General features: G+C 49.5%; 3 protein-coding genes across 4 annotated transcripts in view; 2 read left to right on the forward strand and 1 right to left on the reverse strand.

The window, feature by feature from the left end:
• Positions 1–385: 385 nt before the first annotated feature.
• On the forward strand, positions 386–5139 carry ckmt2a (creatine kinase, mitochondrial 2a (sarcomeric)). Its single transcript, XM_028418063.1, has 10 exons — positions 386–475; positions 1515–1713; positions 2494–2692; positions 2782–2877; positions 2973–3194; positions 3665–3750; positions 3940–4063; positions 4136–4270; positions 4620–4745; positions 4841–5139. The coding sequence occupies exons 2-10, from the start codon at positions 1565–1567 to the stop codon at positions 4955–4957; spliced, it is 1254 nt and encodes a 417-aa protein (XP_028273864.1). The 5' UTR covers positions 386–475; positions 1515–1564; the 3' UTR covers positions 4958–5139.
• A 791-nt stretch (positions 5140–5930) lies between these two features.
• LOC114443376 (ubiquitin-conjugating enzyme E2 L3-like) lies at positions 5931–8817 on the reverse strand. The gene is made up of 4 exons (XM_028417320.1): positions 8662–8817; positions 7451–7546; positions 6605–6791; positions 5931–6432 (listed from the first exon to the last, which is right to left on the reverse strand). Exons 1-4 carry the CDS (start codon positions 8686–8688, stop codon positions 6278–6280), a joined length of 465 nt encoding a protein of 154 aa, XP_028273121.1. The 5' UTR covers positions 8689–8817; the 3' UTR covers positions 5931–6277.
• Positions 8818–9924: 1107 nt separating this feature from the next.
• The window catches only part of zfyve16 (zinc finger, FYVE domain containing 16), a 14080-nt gene continuing 782 nt past the window's right edge, over positions 9925–23222 (forward strand). For both annotated transcript variants that reach the window (XR_003671434.1, XM_028417318.1), the window contains exons 1-18: positions 9925–10153; positions 12463–12572; positions 12738–14650; positions 15343–15439; positions 18375–18551; positions 18627–18766; positions 18839–19055; positions 19153–19275; positions 19357–19512; positions 19581–19805; positions 19918–20000; positions 20412–20516; positions 20602–20752; positions 20844–20924; positions 21016–21178; positions 21304–21409; positions 21483–21659; positions 21747–23222. The exon at positions 21747–23222 is cut by the window's right edge. Coding sequence is in view for 1 of the 2 variants with exons in the window: in XM_028417318.1 (XP_028273119.1) it covers positions 12503–12572; positions 12738–14650; positions 15343–15439; positions 18375–18551; positions 18627–18766; positions 18839–19055; positions 19153–19275; positions 19357–19512; positions 19581–19805; positions 19918–20000; positions 20412–20516; positions 20602–20752; positions 20844–20924; positions 21016–21178; positions 21304–21409; positions 21483–21659; positions 21747–21905 (4143 nt within the window). In the remaining variant the exon portion in view is untranslated. The remainder of the gene's footprint in view (positions 10154–12462; positions 12573–12737; positions 14651–15342; positions 15440–18374; positions 18552–18626; positions 18767–18838; positions 19056–19152; positions 19276–19356; positions 19513–19580; positions 19806–19917; positions 20001–20411; positions 20517–20601; positions 20753–20843; positions 20925–21015; positions 21179–21303; positions 21410–21482; positions 21660–21746) is intronic.

The raw sequence follows: 23222 nt of genomic DNA on the forward strand, positions 1-23222 counted from the left end.
TTTTCTCTTGTTTGCTGACGGTTTATTTTTAGTAGAAGTTCTGTTTATGTTTTCATATTTTTCCCACAAAGACAACATGCGAGCTCATGTCCGCCGGCCTCCAGAGCTCCTCAGCTGGGTGTTGAGGAGCTGCAGGAGTCAGCCTCTTTTGTGTGTTTTTGTGCGACTCCTGCCATGTTTGTGCGTCTCTTTGTGACTCTGTGAGGACTCATGTGAGGAGATCATGTGAAAGTATCAAGGTCAAACTGCTCGGTGATATCTGACTCTCACCGTTAATCATGGCTCAGCAGCAAGTGGGCTCCTGCACCCTGATTGGCTAATAAGTGTCTGTCTCTGAAGTTATGATTGGTCTCCAGTTTTTAATCCCACATGAGGGGGGAGGAGCCCCCCCACACGCCCCCTCCTCCCTGTGAGAGGAGAGTGATAAGCTCTTTAACACCAGACCTTCAGGAAGAAGGCAGCAGCTCTTCTGCAGGTACAGTGCCTCCTCTTCCTCCTCTTCTTCCTCCTGCTCTTCTGATGTGTTTAACCCTTTCCCTGCATGGTTCTGACGTTTCTCTGATGTGCTGAAGTTTGTCTGGGAGTGAATGAGTTAACAGTCTGGACTGAAGCGAACATCAGGATGAGAGTTAAAGGTGTTTCTGTAAACAGAAACTCACTGGTGCGTCCGTCCTGCATGCTTCACCCTCTGTCCTCTGGAGAGGACGAGGTCACGCTGGTCCGAGGCGTGTGGTACTGATCCTGTGGTCCTGAGTCTGTGGTGGTTTTGCTTTTAACCCCAAAGACCCTCTGTCAGAGCTCAGAGGACGCGGCTGATTTCTAGAATCAGCTCTCGGCCTTGTTTCCATCCCTCTGTGCTCTGACCTCTGCAGGACTTGTGACCAGTTCATCAGAATGTCACCGTGTGTGTGTGTGTGTGTGAGAGAGTGTGAGCCAGACACGACTTGGATCTTGGCAGCAGGTCCTGGCACCACCACCGGCCCTCCACTGATCTATAAATAACGTCACCATTGACCCACTGAGAGCGCGCTCGGTCTTAAACCTGTGCAGTGAGAGGAGACGTGGTCGGCCATTTTTCACCTCTGACCGGGATTAACAGCAGCGATGATGACATCACAGTGTCCATTTATATTCAGACACGGTCTGTGAAGGACGAGCTGCAACAGAACCACAAAAAAACATGTGGTCCTCTCACACCGAGGCGGACATGTTTGTTCAAACTGGCCTCTCTGTGGGAAGGAAAGTCATAACGCTAAGAGGCTAAGAGCCTCTGCTGCTCTAAGCTCGTTACTGAGCGGAGGGGGGGGGCTGTCATCAGGGGGACACTTCCAGAACTAAAAACTTGGAGCCTGATGAGCAGAGGTCATAGAGGTCTTACCTCTTCTACTGAGGAACCTTGCAGCCAATGACGTAACAGGAAGTGAAGGAGTGCTTGTGTTCCTGCGTAGAACAGGGTTCGGGTTGTGGTGTGTGTGCTTCTGCTCTTGATCTAAAGGTCTTCTCTGTCATTCCAGGTCTTTTTTTTTCTGCCGATTTATCTGACAGTCATCCAGCTTTCAGAAAGATGGCGAACACTTTCAGGCGTCTGATCTCCAGCCGCAGCACGGCGGTGCTGCTGGCCAGTTTGGGCGCCGGAACAATGGCGACCGGCTTCCTGTTGAGTGAGAACGGCTCTCTGGCGGCCGAGATGAAGAAGAAGCTCTATCCTCCCAGGTGAGAGGACGAACCCTGATGTGGAAACTAAGATGGCGTCAGGGCGTCCTTGGCGAGTCAGTGAATAGTTGTTCTATAATTATCCGCCCTGCAGCTACGTGCCTCACCTCAGCTCAGCTCAGCACATTTCTGCACCACACACACACACACACAGGTTCATTCACATGAAGCTGCAGCATTAAAGCAGTCTGAGGATCAGAGCGCCACCGGCCACGCCGTCAGCACGTGAACATCTGAAGGAGCGCCGGAGGTCAGCGGCTGATTGGCTGGCAGCGTCGCGCAGGATCAGTGGCGCTCTCGGGTTTCATCTGCGGCCTTTGACTCAGTCCTTCACACGCTGTTCCTCCTGCTGCCTTCACACACTCCTGAAACACAGTCACACAGTCTGGACTCAATGTTCAACTCGAGGAGCTGTTTGTTGTTTTAGCATCTGTTAGCCCATTAGCTTCATGTTAGCATCACAAATCAAAGAAAAGGGTGAAATCTCACATTATTCAGCAAGTGGCACCAAAACAGAACATTTCAACACGGAGGACTGACTCACTTTTGGAGTCAGCCTCCAGTGGACACTGGTGGAACTACAAAGTCTGTCAGCCTCAAGTGGTGACTGGGGGAACTGCAGGTTTGGGTAATCCATTCATGGACGGCCAGATGTACCAGATATACACCTGGCCGTGTAGCAGATGTTGTCTTATTTATATGATTGAACTGTTTCTCTGTAGAACCGGACCCTCGTCCTGGACTCAGCCCACATTTAAAACCCGTATTTTCTCTTTGAAGCTCCGACTTCCCGGACCTGAGGAAACACAACAACTGCATGGCGTCCGCTCTTACTCCGGCCATTTATGCCCGCCTGAGGGACAAGTTGACCCCCAACAACTGGACCCTGGACCAGTGCATCCAAACCGGCGTCGACAACCCGGGACACCCTTTCATCAAGACGGTGGGCTGTGTGGCTGGTGACGAGGAGAGCTACGAGGTACTGAAGCTGGGAGTTCCCCAGGGATCAACACTGGGACCACTTTCATTTATTCTGAACATTTTCATTAACCCCTGCTCCGCCTGCAGGTTTTTGCTGACCTCTTTGACCCCGTTATCAAAGACAGGCACAACGGTTATGACCCTAAAACCATGACACATCCCACCGACCTGGATGCCTCCAAGGTTGTACCACATCTCTTCATCACTGTCCATGTCCTGCTTCTACACACACGCAGTGTGTGGTTTTATTGACTTCCTGACTTCCCTCCTAACTCCAGCTCACCAACGGCATGTTCGATGACAATTACGTGCTGTCCTCTCGGGTCCGGACCGGGCGCAGCATCCGCGGCCTGAGCCTCCCTCCCGCCTGCTCGAGGGCCGAGCGCCGCGAGGTGGAGCGGGTGGTTGTGATGGCTCTGGCCGGCCTGAAGGACGACCTGTCCGGACGCTACTACAGCCTGGGAGAGATGACGGAGAAGGAGCAGCAGCAGCTCATTGATGTGAGTCCGACCTGTAATCTGTCATAACCCGACTTTATCAATACATCTGTCTATTGTCTCTGTTATTTAAAGGGAAAATGGTAAATTGGCTTTAGTTATGATGTGGCCAGAAGAAGATGCCATTCAGTTGCATTATGGGAGATGTAGTTTCCAGTCATGTCAGGCTTTGACCTTCCTCCTCTGATCATTTCATGCTGCGCCACCTTAAGGATCACTTCCTGTTTGATAAGCCCGTGTCTCCGTTACTCACCTCGGCCTTCATGGCCCGAGACTGGCCCGATGCCAGAGGGATCTGGTAAGGCGGACGCTGTTTGTCCCAGAGACAGGAAGTGAAAAACATCCCCACCTCTAAAGAAAACGTTAGACCCGCTCTGACGTCTGTGGGTTGTTGTAGAAGTGTGTCTGCTCTCTGATGTCCCTCTCTTTCCTCCTCCATCCTCCATCTTCCCGCCACCCCCTCCCACCTGTAGGACCACTTCCTGTTTGACAAGCCCGTCTCTCCTCTGTTGACATGTGCCTTTATGGCCAGAGACTGGCCAGACGCCAGGGGCATCTGGTACGATCTGATCGTCTCTGCTGCATGTCTGCTGCTGTGTGACCATGTATTAGTGTACAAACAGCAGCAGGTGTGTGTGTGTGTGTTTGCTGTGAGTTGCATGAATTTGAAAAGTAATCCGGTGTCTGTGAGCCACCGGCGGCCGTGCTGAGAGCTCTTCATTGAGTCCCATTAGCTGACTCTCCTCAGGCACAACAACGAGAAGACCTTCCTGATCTGGGTGAATGAGGAGGACCACACCAGAGTCATCTCCATGGAGAAGGGCGGCAACATGAAGCGAGTGTTCGAGAGGTTCTGCAGAGGACTCAAACAGGTGGGCGGGAGTCTGCCCTCTGACAGGCCTGCAGTGTAACATGTGACCTGTAACATGTGACCTGTGCTTCAGGTGGAGCACCTGATCCAGGAGCGAGGCTGGGAGTTCATGTGGAACGAGCGCCTGGGCTACGTCCTTACCTGCCCCTCCAACCTGGGCACCGGGCTCAGGGCCGGCGTGCACGTACGGCTGCCGAACCTCAGCAAGGTGACACACACACACGCACACACACACACACACAAAGTTCACTGTGATGCAGAAACCAATCCAAGACCACCTACCGCTTAGCTTTATAGCATTGGTGTTAGCCATGATACAGTTTGTCTAATGGGTTAATATGGCTGACTACCTAGCTAATACATCCACTTAGCCTAGCAGAGAAGCTAGGCTAAAGCTACATAGCTACATTTTATCATTCAGGCTAAGTTAGCAGAGCGGCTGCAGGAGGATTCAGATGGAAACGGTAGCATGGGAAGAAGCTAACCTTCGCCAGCTAGCTGTAGCGTAATCCTGTTTTTTTTTGGGCTGCTGGAAATGTTTTGAATGTTCTCTGCAGGATCCTCGTTTCTCCAAAATCCTCGACAACCTGCGGCTGCAGAAACGCGGCACAGGAGGCGTCGACACGGCTGCGACCGGAGACACCTTCGACATTTCCAACAACGACCGTCTGGGCAAATCTGAGGTGCTGATCCGCCTGCTGTTGTTTCCTGTGGGAGGTCCTGGCTCTCAGGTGTCAAGTGTCTGTTCAGGCCTCATGACTCCGCCCTCTTTCTTCAGGTGGAGCTGGTCCAGCTGCTGGTGGATGGCGTTCACTACCTGATCGACTGTGAGAAGAAGCTGGAGAAGGGACAGGACATCAAAGTCCCGGCTCCCGTCACTCAGTTCAAGAAATGAAAGCAGGGCTGTGACCGGCGTTGGCGGAGGTCAGACGTCTGACCGGCGCCTCCCACCGAACCTCAGAGCGGCGTCCGTCCGCTTTGACAGGAGGAGCTCGTCCTTAGATGTGCAGTTTGGGGGAAGATTCTACCTCACATTCACTGTAACCCCCACTTCTATAAATAAACCATACTACAAGGCTCTGACTCCTGTTTTACCTCACACAGGTCCGCCATGTTGGATTATCCACCATTTTGAAAAGACACATTTTTGACATTTCGACAATATTTTCATCATTAACTTAATCAAATGTGTAAAACTTATTGATCCCTGATTTGATTATTAAGATATTGACCAATGAATGTCCACCAGGGGGCGTGGCTTTGCTCATAAATAGCCTGAAGAGTATTTGTACTCTGCACCCTAAATGTTTCATGAATCGGCCACCAGGGGGCGCTGCAAATGTAAAGTCACAATTATTTAGAGATAACAAGTTACTTATCTCAAGATATCGATTGAATTATTGATCACGTCACAGGTTGCGTTATTGATTGAATTTTTTCTGCGATCGTAAGAAAACAAAAGTTTTATTCTTGTTAAATTCTTTATTTGAAGCAAACAAAACTACACTTTTAAGCCTTACTGTGCAGGTGATAAAGTCCTGTGTTCCATCTTTGTTTTCTGCATATGTTTTATGTGTTATTTGATAGTTCTGATTGATAAGCTGATGACGACGCTCCTGTTTAATCAGCTGCTCAGTCACACTCTGAGGTGGAAGAATTTTAATTTCAGTATTTTCGTTTCCTCAACATCTCAAAACTACAAAAACATCTCAAGTGACAGCTGTGAATGTTGTTGCATTTTCATCGATTCCTCAGTTACATGTGGGTCGGTACCAAAACTCAACCTTCCTGCAGCAGCAGGCGCTTCACGGAGAACAAACGGAGCCGAGCAGCATCAGACGCTGTCATCTGAGAAAACATTCAACATGTAAGTGAGCAGAACAGCACTTTTATTGATCGTTTGGACTTTCCAGGATGCCACCTCTGACATTTTCTGAAATATTTTTCTAAAAAGAAATCAGTAGAAAGAACTCAATAACAAACAAAAACAAAGGTGACACCTAGAGGCCAGAGCCTGCCTATTCACCAAAAAGTCCTGCTTTTTTTGGCAAAGTGAAACAGAAATACAAGCCTCTATGAAGGAGTGGAGGAGGGACAGTGCTAAACGATGCAGGTACGCAAGATCAGGACATCTCTGTGAAAGTCGGGGTAAGAACAGTCAGGCTGGATTCTTTAAACAGGAAACAGAAAGGAGGCCGGGATGTGTCGGGTGTCGTCAGTCCACAGGTCGCTTTTCACTGTGTTTCTTTGTGAACTCTTCGGCGTTCTTCATGAACTTTGGGCGGTCTTTAGTGTATTCCTCCGCCAGGTCTGCCCTCAGTGGGTGCTCCGGCTGAGGGATGTTCACCAGAGCAATGAGACACTGGATCACTGAGGAGACAAGAGCACAGCAGGTGAGACAGGCCTCCACACTGACCCATCCTTCACAAAGAGGCTGATTTTAAAGTTTCCCATGGTTTCACTTAATGTCTTTACGTGAGGAAAACACACACGACCTGGCTGCAGTGACACACACATCCTCCCCCCTCTCCCTCTTTCTGACCTTGGCAGGTTCTTGTCGCAGGCTTCCAGTTCTCCACGCTGATGATGGGCAGGCACACCTGGCCCTTCTCGTCGATGTTGGGGTGGTAGATCTTTGTCTTGAAGGTGATCTTGGGAGGTTTGAAGGGATACTCAGCAGGGAAAACGATCTCAATCCGAAAAGCTCCTTTGTCGTACGGAGGACAATCCTGAAGAGAAGATGGGACAGCAGGTTATTAAATGAACAGACATACTCCCTCTCAGTGAAGATGATGTTCTGCTGTGTTGTTGTTGTTGTTGTTGTTGTTGTTGTTAGTGGTGCTGGAGCAGGGGAAGGTCCTGTAAACAATCAGACTGATCAAAGCACGAAGAACGGTTTGGGTCAGGAAGTATCTGGAACCTAACTCAGACCTCTCCTTCACTTGAACTAGTCCATCAGGCAGCACATCAGCTTCCTGTGAATTATTCATAGCGGCTTCATCCTGCACAGCCCTGGTCTGTCATGGAGGCGGGGAACCACGGTCATGTGCGTGCTGTCCCTTTGCCTGGGTAATGATTTCTAATTCTGCTTCCACTTTCTGTCATTTCACTGGAGCCCGTCTGAAGTGTTTAAACACTTATCAGACATGATGAGTTTCTGGTAGAGGAAGTGAAGGTGGAGGAAGTTCCTGCAGGGGAACTGTGACTGAAAATGACTTCTGCGTGTCTGTGTTGCTGCTGCAGACCTCTTAAATGTTTGATGGCGGCTCATGATGTGTGTGTGTGTGTGTGCTCATGGCTGCAGGTCAGATGAGGAGATCATGATGTGGGTGTTTGTCCAGACCGTGTATGTTAAAGAGTGTATGTTAAACAGCAGCTCGGTACTCACAGGAACAATCAGCCCCTGCCAGTTCAAAATATTCGACTCATCCACTTGTATGTTGCGGAAATGCTTCATTCCAGATTTGCGGATGTCTTCCAGCTCCTGCAGGAACACAGATCATATTAACGTAAAATCAGAGACAAAGAGAGGAGGAGCGGCAGAGGTGAACGAGCATCACACACAGACTGACAGCAAACGCTTACATCACTTCCTCCACAGTGAGTCACACCCACTCATTTCACAGGTCAGAGTAAGACGACAGCAGATTTCTTTGACTAAATCATCGAATCATTTCTGCTTCCTGGCAGCAAATCACTTCCATTCTCATAAAAGAGCCTCATTAGGTTTGTTGCAGTGATGTTACTGAGTTCAAATGGTCACTAGAAAGAAGACGTCCCTCCACCTGAGGAGGCTGAATCTCACTTCCTGTTTGCTGACAGTAATTCAGAGAGGACTGACACATGGATCAAAACCAAAAGTGTCACAGTGAAACTGTTTGAATATTAATATTTCATCATCTCTTCACTGGAAAACAGCATCGCTCCTCTCTTCAGTCTCTTATTTCACTTTCATTTTGTTGCTCAACAAGCCTCCTGAAGTCAGACCAGTTCGATCTGATCTGTGTTTTTACAGTTCCTCACATAACAGAGTCTAAGATTCACGAATGTTTATTTACAAACTAAGTTATAATGTTTTCTTCCTGTATTATTTTGAATGAGTGACGTCACATAACACAGCTGTCAAACCCCGGCAGGCAGCAGCTTTGGGAATATTTCATCGGTTTTTCTATAGTTTTTTTTTTTTTTTTTCTTCAATTAATCGACTGATCGCTGAAGTTATTGATTATTTTTTATCATATTGGCCACGGGTCTGACGTCACGCCCCAGCCCTAAAGTCTCCATGTTTTCGTCGGAGCGTTCAGACGGTGACAGCGGGCGGAACGAGCCGCCGGCTCCCCGCAGACTCGGCCGGCCTCGGGGTGACGCGGACGGTTCCGGCCCGAGTGCTGAATCACGTCTCGAACCGATCGTTAGTCACCATCGAACGGGCGGCACAATGCTTTCATCTTGTCGGACACATCAACGACACACACACACACACGCGCGCGCCGACATTTTCTGGCGGTCAGCAGGTTTGTAGCTTCACACTCGGGGACAGGACGCGAAGTTTAAATCGTTTCGAAGCGACATTAATGCGTTTTTTCACATTTTTTTTACCTTGCTTAGTCTCCTGGTCGAAGTCATTGTGGTACCGATCTAGTCTTCCTCTTCTTCCTGTTATTCCGTTCCTCCTCCACTTCTTCAGAGTTCAGGTGGAAGCGGTTGACAGGCGCCGCCCGGTCGCGTCAGCGCCCCCTGCCGGCCTGGAGTTCACAGCGCAGGACGCCCTTATTTACAGAAAATGCAATTTCACTAATATGGAATATAAATAAAAACTAGAAAAGAGCTTTTTTTTCCTGAAGAAAATACAAGTTTGATTGCTGCAGCTGAAGCATTGCTTTGAATGCTCTGAATTGATGGAGAATCAGAGCGATTCAGAGCTGTGTATGCCTCTGTGTGTCAGCCTGTCACCATGGTAACATCAGAGGAGACCTCAAAAACCACTCCAACTTTGAGAGCCTGAACCTCAAACTTGAATGGCTGAAATCGGTGAATGTATGCTGCAGATACGCTGCACCAAGAAACGTACGGAAGAATAAAAAAGAGCAAAGAGGTTTGAGTGCCTAACAACGGCAACCAAACTAATAATATGATATAAATCCTCTGATTGTATTAAATAAAACCTTTTATCAATTAAAAATATATTGCTCAGTGACACACACAAACCTCCCTCATTCAGCAAAGCAGAGATTTCATGTCCCCCCCCTGGTGGCTCACAGTAACTTGGGATAAAGTCAGTCTTACTCAGTACTTACACCTGATCTGGGTTGTTTTGTGCATTTTGTGGTTGTTGTCTATATTTTCCTTTGAATATTTTGCAGGTGGAAGTAGAGTAGTAGTATTTTTACAGCTACTAAAAATACGTCTTGTTTAAGAGTTTACAATGAAGGGTCATTCAGACTAATTTAATACATAAATAATTCCTCTTATCTTTTATTTTTTTACTGCACTATATTCTATTTTATTTTATTCTATTCAACTCTCGCTCTGACTGTTGGTGTTGTAGTGCTGCTGGTACCCAAATTTCCCAGAGGGACCTTCCCAAAGGGATTAATAAAGTATATTCTATTCTATTCTATTCTATTCTACATGAATAGCTGCAAACTGATGCCTAGATTTAGGCTGTTGTGTGATAGATTGTGGTCTATAAGAGATGTGTGGGCAATAACAGAGTCTGAAAAAATGAGAGAAAAAGACAGAACCAGGTGTAAAAATGTGATGATAACAGATAAATATATGTGTTATAAATATGTATGTGTGCTGTGTGTGAATACACAGCACTGTGTGTGCTGTGTATTCCCCTGGTTCCACCTCTGAGCCTCAGCGGATCCTCTGACCTCCCGACAGTCGGTTCAAGATGGCCGCCTGAGTGGAGCATTTACACCTCAGCTATCAAACTAATCCAGCGGCTAGCTGCTCAAACAAGTTCCACCGGCGCTCCCGGAGAATGACGCGCCCACAGCGGGGAGCACTGCTTCTGTTCTAACTCCGAGGATGAACGCAGGGACGGCTGCTGGGGTCGTAGTCATGGAATAAAAACCCGGTGCAGGTAAGAAATGTAACAAACACACAGGGAGCTAGCTAGCAGCTACGCTAGCTAGTCCAATAACAACTACCAGGCTAACTTTAGCTTCACCTGCTGTAATCGCTTTAATTCCAGTTGGCAAACAACCGGAGCTTTGTTGATGGCTGACGTTTAAAGCGTTTAAACTGTTAGCTGCACCCAGACAGTTAATTAACACTCAGGCTAAATGCTAAATGGGTTTGTTGTGGTCAAATGTAGCTGCTAATGCTACCTGCTAACGGCTTTATATTCATATATGTTTATATACGTTGCGGCTGGTTAGCTTGTTTGCTAGTTTCTCATAGAAACAGCTTTTAAATGACGAAAAGTAGTAAAGAAAATGTAAAGTTTCTGTTGTTCAGGTTGCTATTAGATCAATTGTTTAGTGTATTTAGTGATATATGACATGAAACCCTGTGGTATGAAGCAGAACCCAGGGCTGGTACTGTTTTAGGTGTGGACTAATAATCCCACCCACACCACAGGTAGTAGTTTAACAAATGCTGTTTAAAGATGACTGGACACTGGGGCAGCATTCTGTAGTGTTGTGGTAGCTGTCAGCGCTTTTAGTGAGACTTACTTCCTCCTTCCATTAATGTTTAATCTCCATAGTAACAGAATGAAGCAGGTAAACACTGTGGAGTGGAATCAAAACCTAAGTGCTGTGATCCAGATGTTAAAACGAACTGAGATCTAAATACAAGGCGTTGTCAGCTCTGATCCAACCACACCGAGGACTTTTCTTTTCCCTGGTAACACATTTTAAACTCTGAAAGCAGAAGTGTAAACTTTCAAATGTCGCCATCATCATTTGGGAACAGAAAGGGGGCATCACACAGCCTGTAAGGGACATTCAGTGTCCTTCAAAGGACCCAGGCTTAGAACTGGGACGCAGTCAGTAAGTGGGCCAGATCAGTCCCTGAAAACATTTTACCCTCCCGCTCGTGTACTGGCAGTGCAGGTGTTCTTAGACGGATGACTGATGCCTTCTTTGTGTAAATATCTATTCTTAAGGTGCGGTGCTTTTTTTGGCTGCCTAATAATAGCGGCATCACCTTTGTGTGTGTTTCTGCTGCTCATCCAAAGCTTCCTTTGAGAGTCTCTGTTGTCACTTCCAGGAGGAGGACATGTGACACTGTGGTTATTTCATGTTTTTTTCCTTTGGTTATTTTCAGCCACATTAAAGATGCTCCTTCCTAGAATTTGACCCAATTTAATTTCCAGTCATTTCAACGTCCCAGATTTCAGGCTGTGTTTCAAATCAGTTTCAACACTTCTTAAGATCATCTTGATGCCGTGATACAAAGCTGTGATTGTGAGTTTGATGCTTACTCATCGTCTCCTGCGTATGCGGGGTCGGTTTGTGGGGGCAGCAGCCTAAGCAGGGGAGTCTCCTTCAGCTCCTCCATGACGATACCAAGGTGTCTCCAGACCAGCAGAGATATAATCCCTCAAGTCAGAGTCCGGCCACCCTGTGGAAGAGACTCGTTTCAGCCGTTTTTATCTGCTATCTTATTCTTGTAGTCACGACCCACAGCTTGTAGCCGTAGGTCAGTGTAGGATCTGGTAACTACAGAGCCGAGTCCACATCACGGCAGACGCTGCACTGACCCACCTGTCCATCTCCTGCTCCCTTCTTTCCTCACACGGGAAAAAGACCCTGAGATTCTTGAACTCCAGCACTCACGTACATCCACCATTTTCCAGCCTCAGTAATGTGGTGCTGAGTTCTGCTGCTTCACACTCACCTGGAAACTGTGAGTAACAGAATCATCATGTCGACATTATTGAGGTTGTTTCAGAGAAGTTGAGATGAAGATATTTGTGACTGTTCCTGTCATTATACAACAGAGAAGGCCTCCTTCTGGGTAACTGATTTATATCAGGCTTCCTGTAGCTCTGCTGCTGAGCTGCAGGCTATCTGGAACAATAGTGGGACTCCTGTGCAACAGAAAAGTCAGGACATCAGCCTCAGCTGACTGTCTCTGAGCTGCAGTGGAAAAAGGCCTCAAACTTTGACTGATGGAAACTGACTGAGGAAATCACCAGATTCAGTCCTCGCTCTGTGAGAGCGGTTTGTGTTGACACTGATTTGTTGTCAGAAGACGCACGCCGTGCTTTGCTGCACCATGAATGTATAAACAAGAATGTCAGGTTGGGTTAATGTGTCAACGAGTGACCTACATACCTTCCTGCTTCTTAAGGAGATTACACGGCCTCTCGAAGAGGAAACACATCATCAGCATTTCAAATAATAGACAATTACAACAAGTCTGTCTGTGTCTGTCTGTCAGGTGTTTGGAGGGGACCAGGGGCCCTTTGTTGTAGCCCAGCATGGACAGCTTCTTCAAGGCAGCTGTGTGTGACCTGGACAAACTGCTCGATGACTTTGAGCTCAACACGGGTAAGATCAGTGTCCAAACACATGCGCAGTAGCAACAGAAAATATGTGACCGTTCAGGAAATGTGTGTGAGTCTTGCTACAGTTCCTTGTATTTATGGAGCCTTTGGCTTTAAGACATTATTATCTTCAGTTAATTCATTTATAATCTTTCTTTCTTTCTTTCAGAGGAGGTTGAGTGCAGGCCTGTTTTGCTGAAGCCCCCTGCGTACCCCTTCTCCTCACTGGGCCCTCAGTGTTTGCCCTCCGAGTCACCCACCGCCCCCACAAGCCTCCCAGACCTCAACTCTCTTCATTATGGTTCTGCCGCCAGCTGTCCCGACAGCTCAAGCAGTCATAACCCGAGCGGCACTGACGACAGAGAGGTCAAAGGTCAGCCTCTCACTGGAGTGGACCTTCTCTCATCTGTGGATCGCGGGCCAGCCGCGAGCTCGGCCCCTCCTTGCCCGGACCGAGCTTTGAAGCCGGTGTGCGACCTTGTGAGCGACACGAGCTCGGCCATCTTGGTGAGAGCCAACAGCCGTGATGTTTTCAGTGAGCTGGACGTGGTGGAAAAGCAGATGGAAGAGGAGGAGACGCTGCTGCTTGTGGACTTTGAGAGCCCTGTGGTCACGGAGGAGCAGGCAGGTACGAGTCAAAGAGAGGACCAGGGCGAGCAGGGCTCAGCGGGGAGAGATGTCCTGTTGGGTCTGGATTCTCACATGCAGAGCGGTGGATACTCTGCGTCACTCAGCCTGCTGGACGTCATCCTCCCTGCAGCAGCAGAGAGGGGCTGTGACCCCACAGATGATTCACCATCTCCCAGGACCACTGAGTCAACTGACAGAGAGGAGGGGCGCAGCGACGGGGTGGTGTGCTCACACCAGGTGGAGGAGAACTCTTTAGATCACAGAGAACCGGAGCGCGTCGATACAGAAGTTTCACCTGCCGCTGTGAATACAGAAGGCGAGTCACATGAAGAAGGCTTGAAATCAGAAGCTTCACAGGGAGAGGTGGTGGGCCTGTCATGTCTGCCCTTAGCTGTGTCCATGTGTGGAGCTCTGGTGAAGACCACAGAAGAAGAGGAGGGGCGAGCGGCAGAGCCGTGTGATGAGACCAACATGTCTGAGAGCACAGAGGCAGACCTGGAGGCCAGGGGGCAGGAGGAGACCGCCCAGTCAGAGAAGCCTGCAGACCCGTCTGTGGACAGACTGTCTCCAGAGGGACAGCGCGTCTCTCCCGAACCTGCTGCTGCCTCCTCAGATCGCCCAGAATCCAGCCCGGTGGATCCTCCCGAGTTTGGCTTTGAGTACCTGCCGGAGAGTGACCAGGCTGAGCTGCTCGTGACGGATGAGGAGCTGGATGCCTTCCTGCAGGCGCACACTGAGGCAGAGCAGGGCGCCGGTGTTTCCTACTGCAGCAGTTCTGCAGAGCCTGAGTCCTTCTCTGCATCAGAGGGAGTTCTGGAAGAACCGAGGAGCTGTGGACGAGCGTGTCAGGAGGAGCTGGAGGGTTTGTCTTCTCCAGAAAGTGACAGGACAATGTGTGTGTCTGTGGAGGGAAGTTCAAACCCCGGTGCTCTGTCAGAGTTGCAGGACTCTTGCCAAGAAGACCATTCTGTGACCAGCAATGATTCCCAGTCCCAGCACAGCAGTAGCCCCAGTCAGCAGCCCTCCTATGGAGGAGCCAGACCCAAGCAGCTGCACTGCCAAACTTCACCATCTCCACCAGCAGGAGAGGAAGGAGAGGAGCAGACGCTCAGCGTTTCTGCAGCCGGACCAACAGAGGAGGAGGAGAGCTCACCCGTTAGTCCTTCAGAGGAGCTTTCCAACTTTAGGGACTGTAGCCCCACATATGCCACCACTCAGGAGCCTCAGGATTACAGTGTGGGATATGATGAACTCTCAGAGCCCCCTCCTTACCCTGGAGAGTCCCCCACTGACCGAGCCAGGCCAGTGAACTGGAGGAGGGAGGGCGGAGCGGAGGAGCTGGGAAGCAGACAGCCTGCATGGGTTCCAGACTCAGAAGCTCCCAACTGTATGAACTGCTACCAGAGGTTCACGTTCACCAAGAGGAGGCATCACTGCCGAGCCTGTGGGAAGGTATGTCCTATGTTTTTTTCCCCACTCATGTGTGTACAGACTTCTTCCTTACAGGTGTTGACCCTGGAAAACATCAGGATATTTATAGCTTCTACAACATGGTACATTAGCTTTAAAGAGCCTGTAGATCCGCCAAATACCCTCTGAATGTTTGTCATGTGATTGTTGGGCGCAGCTGAGTCCATCATGGCTTCCTGGTTGTGCAAATGCTTTATTTCTGGAGGATTTTTAACATTAGGTTTGAATGAAATAATACATTCTCTATGTCACAGATGATGCATTCAAGGACCATTGGAAAGATTTTGAATTATTTGTATTGTCGCAAAATGGTGGCTTCAGTAGAATTGAATAAATGAAACATATACAGCGAGTCCTCTGATGACGCATGCGCGTCTTAGAAATAGTTAAATGGAGCAGATTACATCCCAGGTCCAAAAATAGCACCGTGGATTCATGGAAGCAGCCAGCATGAGTCAGCAGTTCTTTTTCCGGCTCTTCCATAGATCGCTGCTGAGCCCTGCGCCCTGAAGCCGGGGCTAAGTCCGTTAAAGGCCAGTGATTAAACCAGAATTACAGAGGACCGTTCACAGGGCGACCTTTTGCTGCTGGAGGGGAGACCAGAGAGACGACACGTGTTTATTGTCGTGTCCTGTGTTTTTGCGTGTCATCACTGTGTGTCTCCTCTGTGGCAGGTCTACTGTGCCGTGTGCTGCAACAGGAAGTGTAAGCTGAAGTACCTGGAGAAGGAGGCGCGGGTCTGCGTCCTCTGCTTCGATACCATCCAGAGAGGTAAGGCCCCGGGCGGACGTGGAGACACAAACATTAAAGCTTTTCTTATCTGCAGTAGATCAACATACAAACATCTGATTTAACAGTAACTAAGGGTGATGCTGATGTAAGTATACATGCTATACATGCTAAGCTAATTTGACATCTGGCCAAGGGGTCAGCCTACGTTCTCTCCATGCTTGTTGTGGAGCTTAGCATCTTAATGTGAGCGTGTCAGGGCAGAGGAGTCAGTGTGAGCGGTGCAGAGCTGCCCGGCACCGGGCGGGGGCAGCAGGTGGAGTCCAGTTTCTGGTGGATACAGACTTCAGCTTGTTTTTGAAGTTGCTTTGGTCCTCAGAGGTTCATCAGCTGGGCTGTCTGTATGACCTTCAGTGTTTTTGGATGCACAGGCTTGAGAGTTGAACCTTTCTTTAATGCTCCTGAGTGGATGTTGTTGGATGCAGTGCATTCTGGGAGTTGAAGTTCAATGCATCACTAGATAAATGGCTGAACTCTACATCTTTATATGAAAGTGTGATTTGTTGTGTTAAAAGTGAGAGCGAGACCTCGCACACTGAGCGAAGTGCCAATAAATCATCTCTGTCTGGCTCATGTCCTCGGTGGCTGTATGTGGCTGAGTGTAGAGAGACATTCCATCATTTCCTCTGACAGCTTTCCCCTGACTTTGGATGTTCATCATCAGTGTGATTTGATTCATGGTTCTTCTCTGCAGTGAAGATGTCAGCGGACTCCATGAGGTGTAGTTTATGTTCTCTGTTTCCTCTCAGCAGTAGATTAGCGTGTGTTTGGAGAGTTCCGGCTCAGTTTGTGATCATGCCTGTTGTTGTCGGATATATACTGACCATATTCTTTGTTCTCATAAATCCCATTTAACCCCTTTATCGCCTGCAGTCATTGGCTGCAGATGGGAGATGTTTGGAGCAGTGGTGGAGAGGAGGACACTGAACAAACTGTTATCTAGCATGGATAACCCCCATCACCCTCTCCACCCTCTCCACCCTGTGCTGGACAGACAACAGAGATCCTCACTGACAGCTTCACTGTCATACAGATTCAAGGCATTAGACTGTATAACACCTCACCTCTGTGCCGTAGATATCACTCTGATTGATGTAACAGACGTTGCACTCTTTGTACTGTACATATATTTTATATATCTATGTGCTTGTAATGTCTATACTGCTCCTTGACCTTTAGAGGTCTCTGTTTAGTGCTGAGTGTATTGCTGCTGTAACGGTGACATTTCCCAGCTGGGGATAAATAATAAAGTACTTCTGAATTCCCACATTGACATGAATCCTTAATAACATTTCTATTATGCAGTCGATAAATATTTAAGACACAAAAGACAAAACACGTCCCGCTCAGAGGCTTCTTTTCTCACATCCTTCTGAGCACGCATCAAAGATTCATGTTCACATATTTATAGGATCTGCGGTGATATTCGTCTCTTCTCTTACTTCTGAGAGTTAAAGACTGCAGCACAGATATGGGAGGAGGTGGCAAGATGGATGGAGAGGGAGGAGAGTTACAGCAGGACACTGGCATTTGTCCTTGATTGTGTGTGTGTGTGTGTGTGTTTGGGTGTGTGTGTGTGTGAGGACCCGCCCTGGTAGACATGTGATGCTCACACGCTGTCTAAATTAGGAAGGAAGAGATGATCCACTTCTGTGGCTCGCGGATGCTCGAGCGATCCCCCTCTCTCTCTCTCTCTCTCTCTCCTCTTCGTCTCTCACACACCGTTATGGCGCGCACACTGACCGCCACACACACCGCGGCGTGCAGCTAACAGCCTGTCACTGCTGGCGAACGCCTCCTGGACAGGAGCGAGTAGTGAGTCTGAGGAATAGACCTGTGAGAATGTGACTTTTAGCAGAGGAAGATGAGGAGGTAAGAGCTGAGCTTTGTGCGGCAGCTGCTCTGCTGTGCTGCTGATCAACGCTTGTGTCACACATTTTCTGTATTTTCTGCTCACACTTGAGGTAATCAGCCCCGAGGTGCGTTGGGCTGTTTGTTTTTGTGCCGCGTCATCCGAGGAGGACGGACTCGGCTCATCATATCTGTGAGTTGATGCTCGTGGCGGTCTGTCTCCGTGCTTCTGTGAGCCACGCTGCTGCTGCTGTTGTTGTCAGTACATGCTTGATCAATGACGCTCTATGATGCTTTAATCAATAAAATGTGGATGTGGGCTGCGTCAGCTCTCTCAGGGAGCGCACGCAGAACGCCTCTCAGTCATGATGTCTGCCCTTCATTCACTAATTCATTTATTTAAGTGCTGCTGATTTCTTGTTCCAGGACAGGCGCTTCTGAAGCAGCCCTGTGACCTGCTGCTTGTTCCTTCCTGATACACAGATAAGACATTAGTCACAAACGTTTCTCTCAGTCTTTCTCCTCACAAAGATGTCAGCAGTCCACTCAGAACCATCACAGACCACAGCTCCTCCTCCGCTGTGCTACATTGAGCTGTTTCACCCTCCAGAGGGCATCGATTACCTTTTAGAACTACACCACAACAAGACGCTGACATCAGTTGATGTTCAGCTCTTTACCCAGATTGCACTGGGCAGCTGCTTTCTAAACATAATGAGACCTGCACAGAAACACAAAGACTGAGGGACTCTGTGAAGTGTGTTGGTTAGCACGCTTGTTTTTGAGGTGTCTGCACTTTTTACCCTCTTCTCTCATGATCAGCCAGCCTGGGCTGATCGTTCACTGCAGTGTGAAGTCCTGCAAACATGGCTGCAAGTAGAGCATATCGTGTCCTCTCTGTGCAGTGAGTCCAGTCTGTAAGTGAGAGTGAAGATGATTACAGCTCAGATCTGGTCATTTTTCTGCACGTCACGCCTCAGGAGGGTGCTTATTTATCTGAGCGGGTATCACCTGGTGTTGCCTCAGATTTGACTCCCCTCTGACGACCTGATGTTTCTCCTTGTAGCTCAGGCCCTGGAGCGGATGATGAGTCCTACGGGTCCTAGCCCGAACCCCAACGTCCCATCTGAGTACTGCAGCACCATCCCTCCTCTGCAGCAGGCTCGGGCCGCCGGCACTCTGAACTCTCCTCCACCGACCGTCATGGTGCCCGTGTCTGTCCTCAAACACCCGAACAACGACAGTACGGCCGCTCGTGCACGCCTCTCCGTCACCTTCACTCTTTGCTTGTTGTGCTGAACTGTTTGTGTGCCATCAGGTTGTCCTCGTGAACAGAAGCGTGTGTGGTTCGCCGACGGCATCCTTCCCAATGGAGAGGTGGCAGACACGACGCGGCTGTCGGTGACGAGCCACAGGAGCTCCCAGGACTTCGGTGGTACCTCCCCGGATCAGACGACAGTAAGACTTCCAGCCACAGCGCCCCTCTCCCTGCTGTAAGACGGTTTGATTTAACCGATTCTCTCATTGCAGCCTGGCTCTGCGGGGTCAGAGACTGGAGGTGGGGGCTCGCCTGCCCCTGAGGCTTCTGGGAGTGTAGAGGTGGTCCGGCCTCCGGTGTCCGGACCCTGGGATTACGCGCTGCTCTCTGGTCTTGGTTCTGTGGTAAAGAAGGTTCCCAGTCTGCTTTCTGACAACGAGGATGAGCTGCCGCCGCTGCTCATCACCACCGGGGAGGAGGACGGAGGAGGTCAGTGTCTGACGCTCACAGAGACATGGACCATGAAGGCCCGGCCGCTCCTGTCTCTGGATCCACACACTGTGCATTCTCTCTGTTTCCTCTTCAGATGTTCTGGTGGAGGAAACGCCGGCTCCGTGTCAGATTCTGCACCTGCTGGAGGAGGGAGGACCTCGGCCTCTGATGTTCGTCCTGAACGCCAACCTGCTGGTCAACGTTAAGCTGGTCACATGTGAGCGGAGCGCCGTTTCCTGCCTTCATTCTGCGTATTTATAAACGTCCTGACCTGACCTGTCTGCGTCTCTGCCTCCAGACTCCGGCCGGCAGTGCTGGTGCTTCAGCTCCAACGGGCTGCAGGCTCTGGGACAGAAGGAGTTGGTGTTTTTAGTGGAGTGTCTGCCAGAAGAGAAAACTCTTCCAAAGGACCTGTTCACGCTCTACCTTAGCATTTACCAAGACGCCCAGAGAGGTACAGAACACACTCTGTTGTTGATCCTCTTATAAAACAGGAAGCAAAACGACCGTCCTCTGTTACAGGGAAGTTTTTGGAGGAGCTGGACAACCTGACGTTCACCAGCAGCTTCCTGGGCAGTAAGGACCACGCCGGCATGCTCTTCTTCTCCCACACCTCTCAGCCTCTGGACGGCCTCAGTCTGCCGCCGCAGCCCTTTCTGTTCGGCCTGCTCGTCCAGAAGCTGGAGGTGCCCTGGGCCAAAGTCTTCCCGCTACGACTGCTTCTGCGGCTGGGAGCCGAGTACAGCGGTGTGTACTTCCTGTGTCACACCGTTGATCAGTTAATTTTGTTTAAAAGTTTCTGATCTGTCTGTAAATCAGCTCCACATTTATCTTACAAAGCTTCTCTTTTGGTTTCCAGTGTATCCCACGACGCTGGTGAGTGTGCGCTTTCGAGAGTCTGTGTATCGAGAAACGGGACACACCATAATGAACTTATTGGCTGTAAGTACCGAGCAGAGAAATTAAAGAAAGTATAAATATGCCTGGGACGTCTATGGACAGCTAGCTGCTGATGTTGCATCATGATTGCTTTGTGCATTACAGACACATTCAGTGTGTTTTCATGTTAAATATAGCAGCATACATAAACTAAAACTCCAGCTGTGAGGTTGCTGCGGTCGTCTGCTCCTTCAGGGCGCCGCTAAACTCCTGATATGAAGCTTTATGTGTTTTAATGTGGTGTGTTCTTTGATCAAATGATAGATTTAATTCAGACAAACCCAAAGGGATCGTCACAGAGTCAAAGGCTCAGGCCTGCTGAATGTGTTCTGACCTAATTCAATGGATTCACTTCAGTCTGTCGTCCCTTATCAATCAGGAGAACACTTAAAGTGAATAAACTGTTCCCTGCAGGATCTGAGGAACTACCAGTACAGCCTGTCAGTGGTGGAGGGTCTGAGGATCCACATGGAGATGGGCCACAGCTACATCGACATTCCCAAGAGCAGCTTCAACGAGGTGAGAGGGGGTTAAACACGGAGAGGACAGAGTGTGTGTGTCCGTCCTCGTCTGCAGAGGTTAACCAGTGTGTTTCTATCCACAGATGCAGAAGGTGGTGAATTCATCCAACGAGCACGTCATCAGCATCGGAGCGAGCTTCAGCACGGCGGCCGACTCTCACCTGGTGTGTTTCCAGAACGAGGAGAGAAACTACCAGACGCAGTCCAGCAGCATGCCGGGGAAGACACGCACAGGTGAGAGTGCTGCTGATGGACTGATGATGGACACACACACACACACACACACACACACACAGGTTCATTAGCAGCATCTTTGTGTTCACAGTGACTGGAGCCAGTTTTGTGGTGTTCAACGGAGCTCTGAAAGCCTCCTCAGGCTTCATCGCCAAGTCCAGCATCGTTGAAGGTAACAGGACTGATTATCCGACTCTTCTTATGTCTGAGGACGTCTTGAGGACGAGCCGCGTTAGCTCACTCTGACTCCTTTGCCTTGTCAGACGGGTTGATGGTGCAGATCCCTCCAGAGACGATGGAGTCTCTGCGCTCGGCTCTCAGGGAGAAGACGGACTTCCACATTCCCTGCGGCAGGAACGACGGCGGGGAGGTCCGAGAGAACGTCACTGTCCGCTGGGTCGACTGGAGCTCACCGGTCAACACGGGGTAACACACAAACACACACTGTTCACCAGTGAGACTGGCTACATGGGCATCAGAGCGTGTATGATGTTTAAATGCTCCTGTGATCATAGTCTAACTCGTGTTTTTTCGGCTGCCATGCTGAGCAGGAAGCGGAGCGGCGTGGATGGCCGTCCTCTGGATGGAGTCCACAGTGTGAGGATGCAGCAGGACACTGAGTTTGAGTCTGACGGTCGCTCCATCAGATGCACTGAGGTGAGCGTTGCTCCTGTCTCTCTCGCTCTGTCCTGGATGAGGTCCGGGTGTCTGAGCTGACCTGTCTCTGCAGGTCTTCTACCAGCTGAAGTCTCCTGACTGCAGCCTGCCGGCCGTGCTGTCGTCCTGCAGCGTCTTTCAGAAGGAGATGGCGCTGGCCACCTGCAGCGCCCTGACGCCTCACCTCGCCGTCCTCGCCTCCAGCGGCATCAACTCGCTCTCGCTGCGCATCTCCACGCAGGCCGACATGGTACAGACCAGAATACCTGAGGGAAAGCCTCACAGGAAGTGTGTGTGTGTGTGCTGACTGACCGTCTGTGTGTGTGTGTGTTCTCAGGTGGAGTACCAGGCCGGCTCCGGAGGCCGGCTCCTCCCTCAGCGCTACATGAACGAGATGGACAGCGCTCTGATCCCCGTCATCCATGGAGGCAGTGCCAGCGTACCGCAGACCACCATGGACGTGGAGTTCACCTTCTACATCACACACGCCATCTAACACACACACAGACGCTCAGAGAACAGAAACCAGCCCACTGAAGGTGCTGCCGGACGCTGATCCGAGTGCTCCGCGCTCACCAAAGCTGCTTTAACACGAGAAGCCAAACACTAAAGAAGGAAAAACACGACCAAATGCAACCCGCTCCCCTCGCTCTGCCTTCAGGCTCCGACGGCTCGGAGCGCCTCACTGAATGTTTCCCACGGACGCTCGCTCTCTCCTGTGGATGTATTTATTCTATTTTATTATGGGCTCATTGATGAAGTGATGACGAGAAACACTGACCGCAGAGAGGTGATCAGGTGCTACTGTACAGACACGCGGCCGAGCCCAGGCCTCGCCACGCCACAGGACCCCTCAGACGCCACAGGACCCCTCAGACGCCACGCAGGTTCATTACACAGACTGAAGGGAAGCAGGTTCAGCGGCATGAGGAGGAGTCCCAGCGAAAACAGCAGGCCCTCATGAAATATAGACGTGACCGCTTGTTCAAGAGGTTTGTGAAATTCATTTACGGGTAGCCTGACTGAAGCCTTCCAGTGTTTCCCTTTAGCAAAGCCACGCATTTACCAGAAGTTATCTCCCAGATTAAAGAGATAAATAAGCAGGCGAATCAGACGCTCATGTAGATTTAAGATCAAAATATTTACGTTAACAGATTTGACTCCTTTTAGGACAGTTTAAAGGGGAATCGTTACATTAGCTTAGCTTAGCATAAGACTAGCTCACGAGATTGATAATATGCAAAACAAAACCATGCACCAGAAGAGCTGTCATGTGATGTTATCGTTGGATGACAGAGCTAGGCTAGCTGTCTTTATGCTAATCTGAATACGTCCTCTCCCATCAACAAGAAGCCTCTCCGCCGTTTTCCTCTGCACTGCAGTCATACAGCCACAAGGGGGAGCCAGACACATAAACACCGACATGTATCGACCCTTTTCTTCCGTTGTCCTGCTGAGGTGAGGATGGGCTGGTTCATCAAGGCTAACTGCTTCCTGGGTTTAGCTTAATATTTAGCATACCGTACATACAGATCCGCTCCGCCGGCGGTCTGGACGTGAAGTTATTTTATCATGAAGGTGGATTATATGCATTATAAGGTCCCGTGCCGGCGTCTCCGCTGTCTCCATGTTTTTTTAGTGATTCACGTCTCACGTCAGGATCCAGGTGTATAACAGATGTTCTACTGTTCGCATAGAGATTGTATGAAAGCCTGTTTGTTTGTTTTTAATATTAAAGAGTTATTTTTGGAGTCATTGGTATAAAAGATATTTTTGATAGGAAGTAGGCTTCGTTCAGTTCACAGTTCAGTTC

Source organism: Parambassis ranga, chromosome 12 (genome assembly GCF_900634625.1).
Source record: "Parambassis ranga chromosome 12, fParRan2.1, whole genome shotgun sequence".
NCBI lineage: Eukaryota > Metazoa > Chordata > Actinopteri > Ambassidae > Parambassis > Parambassis ranga.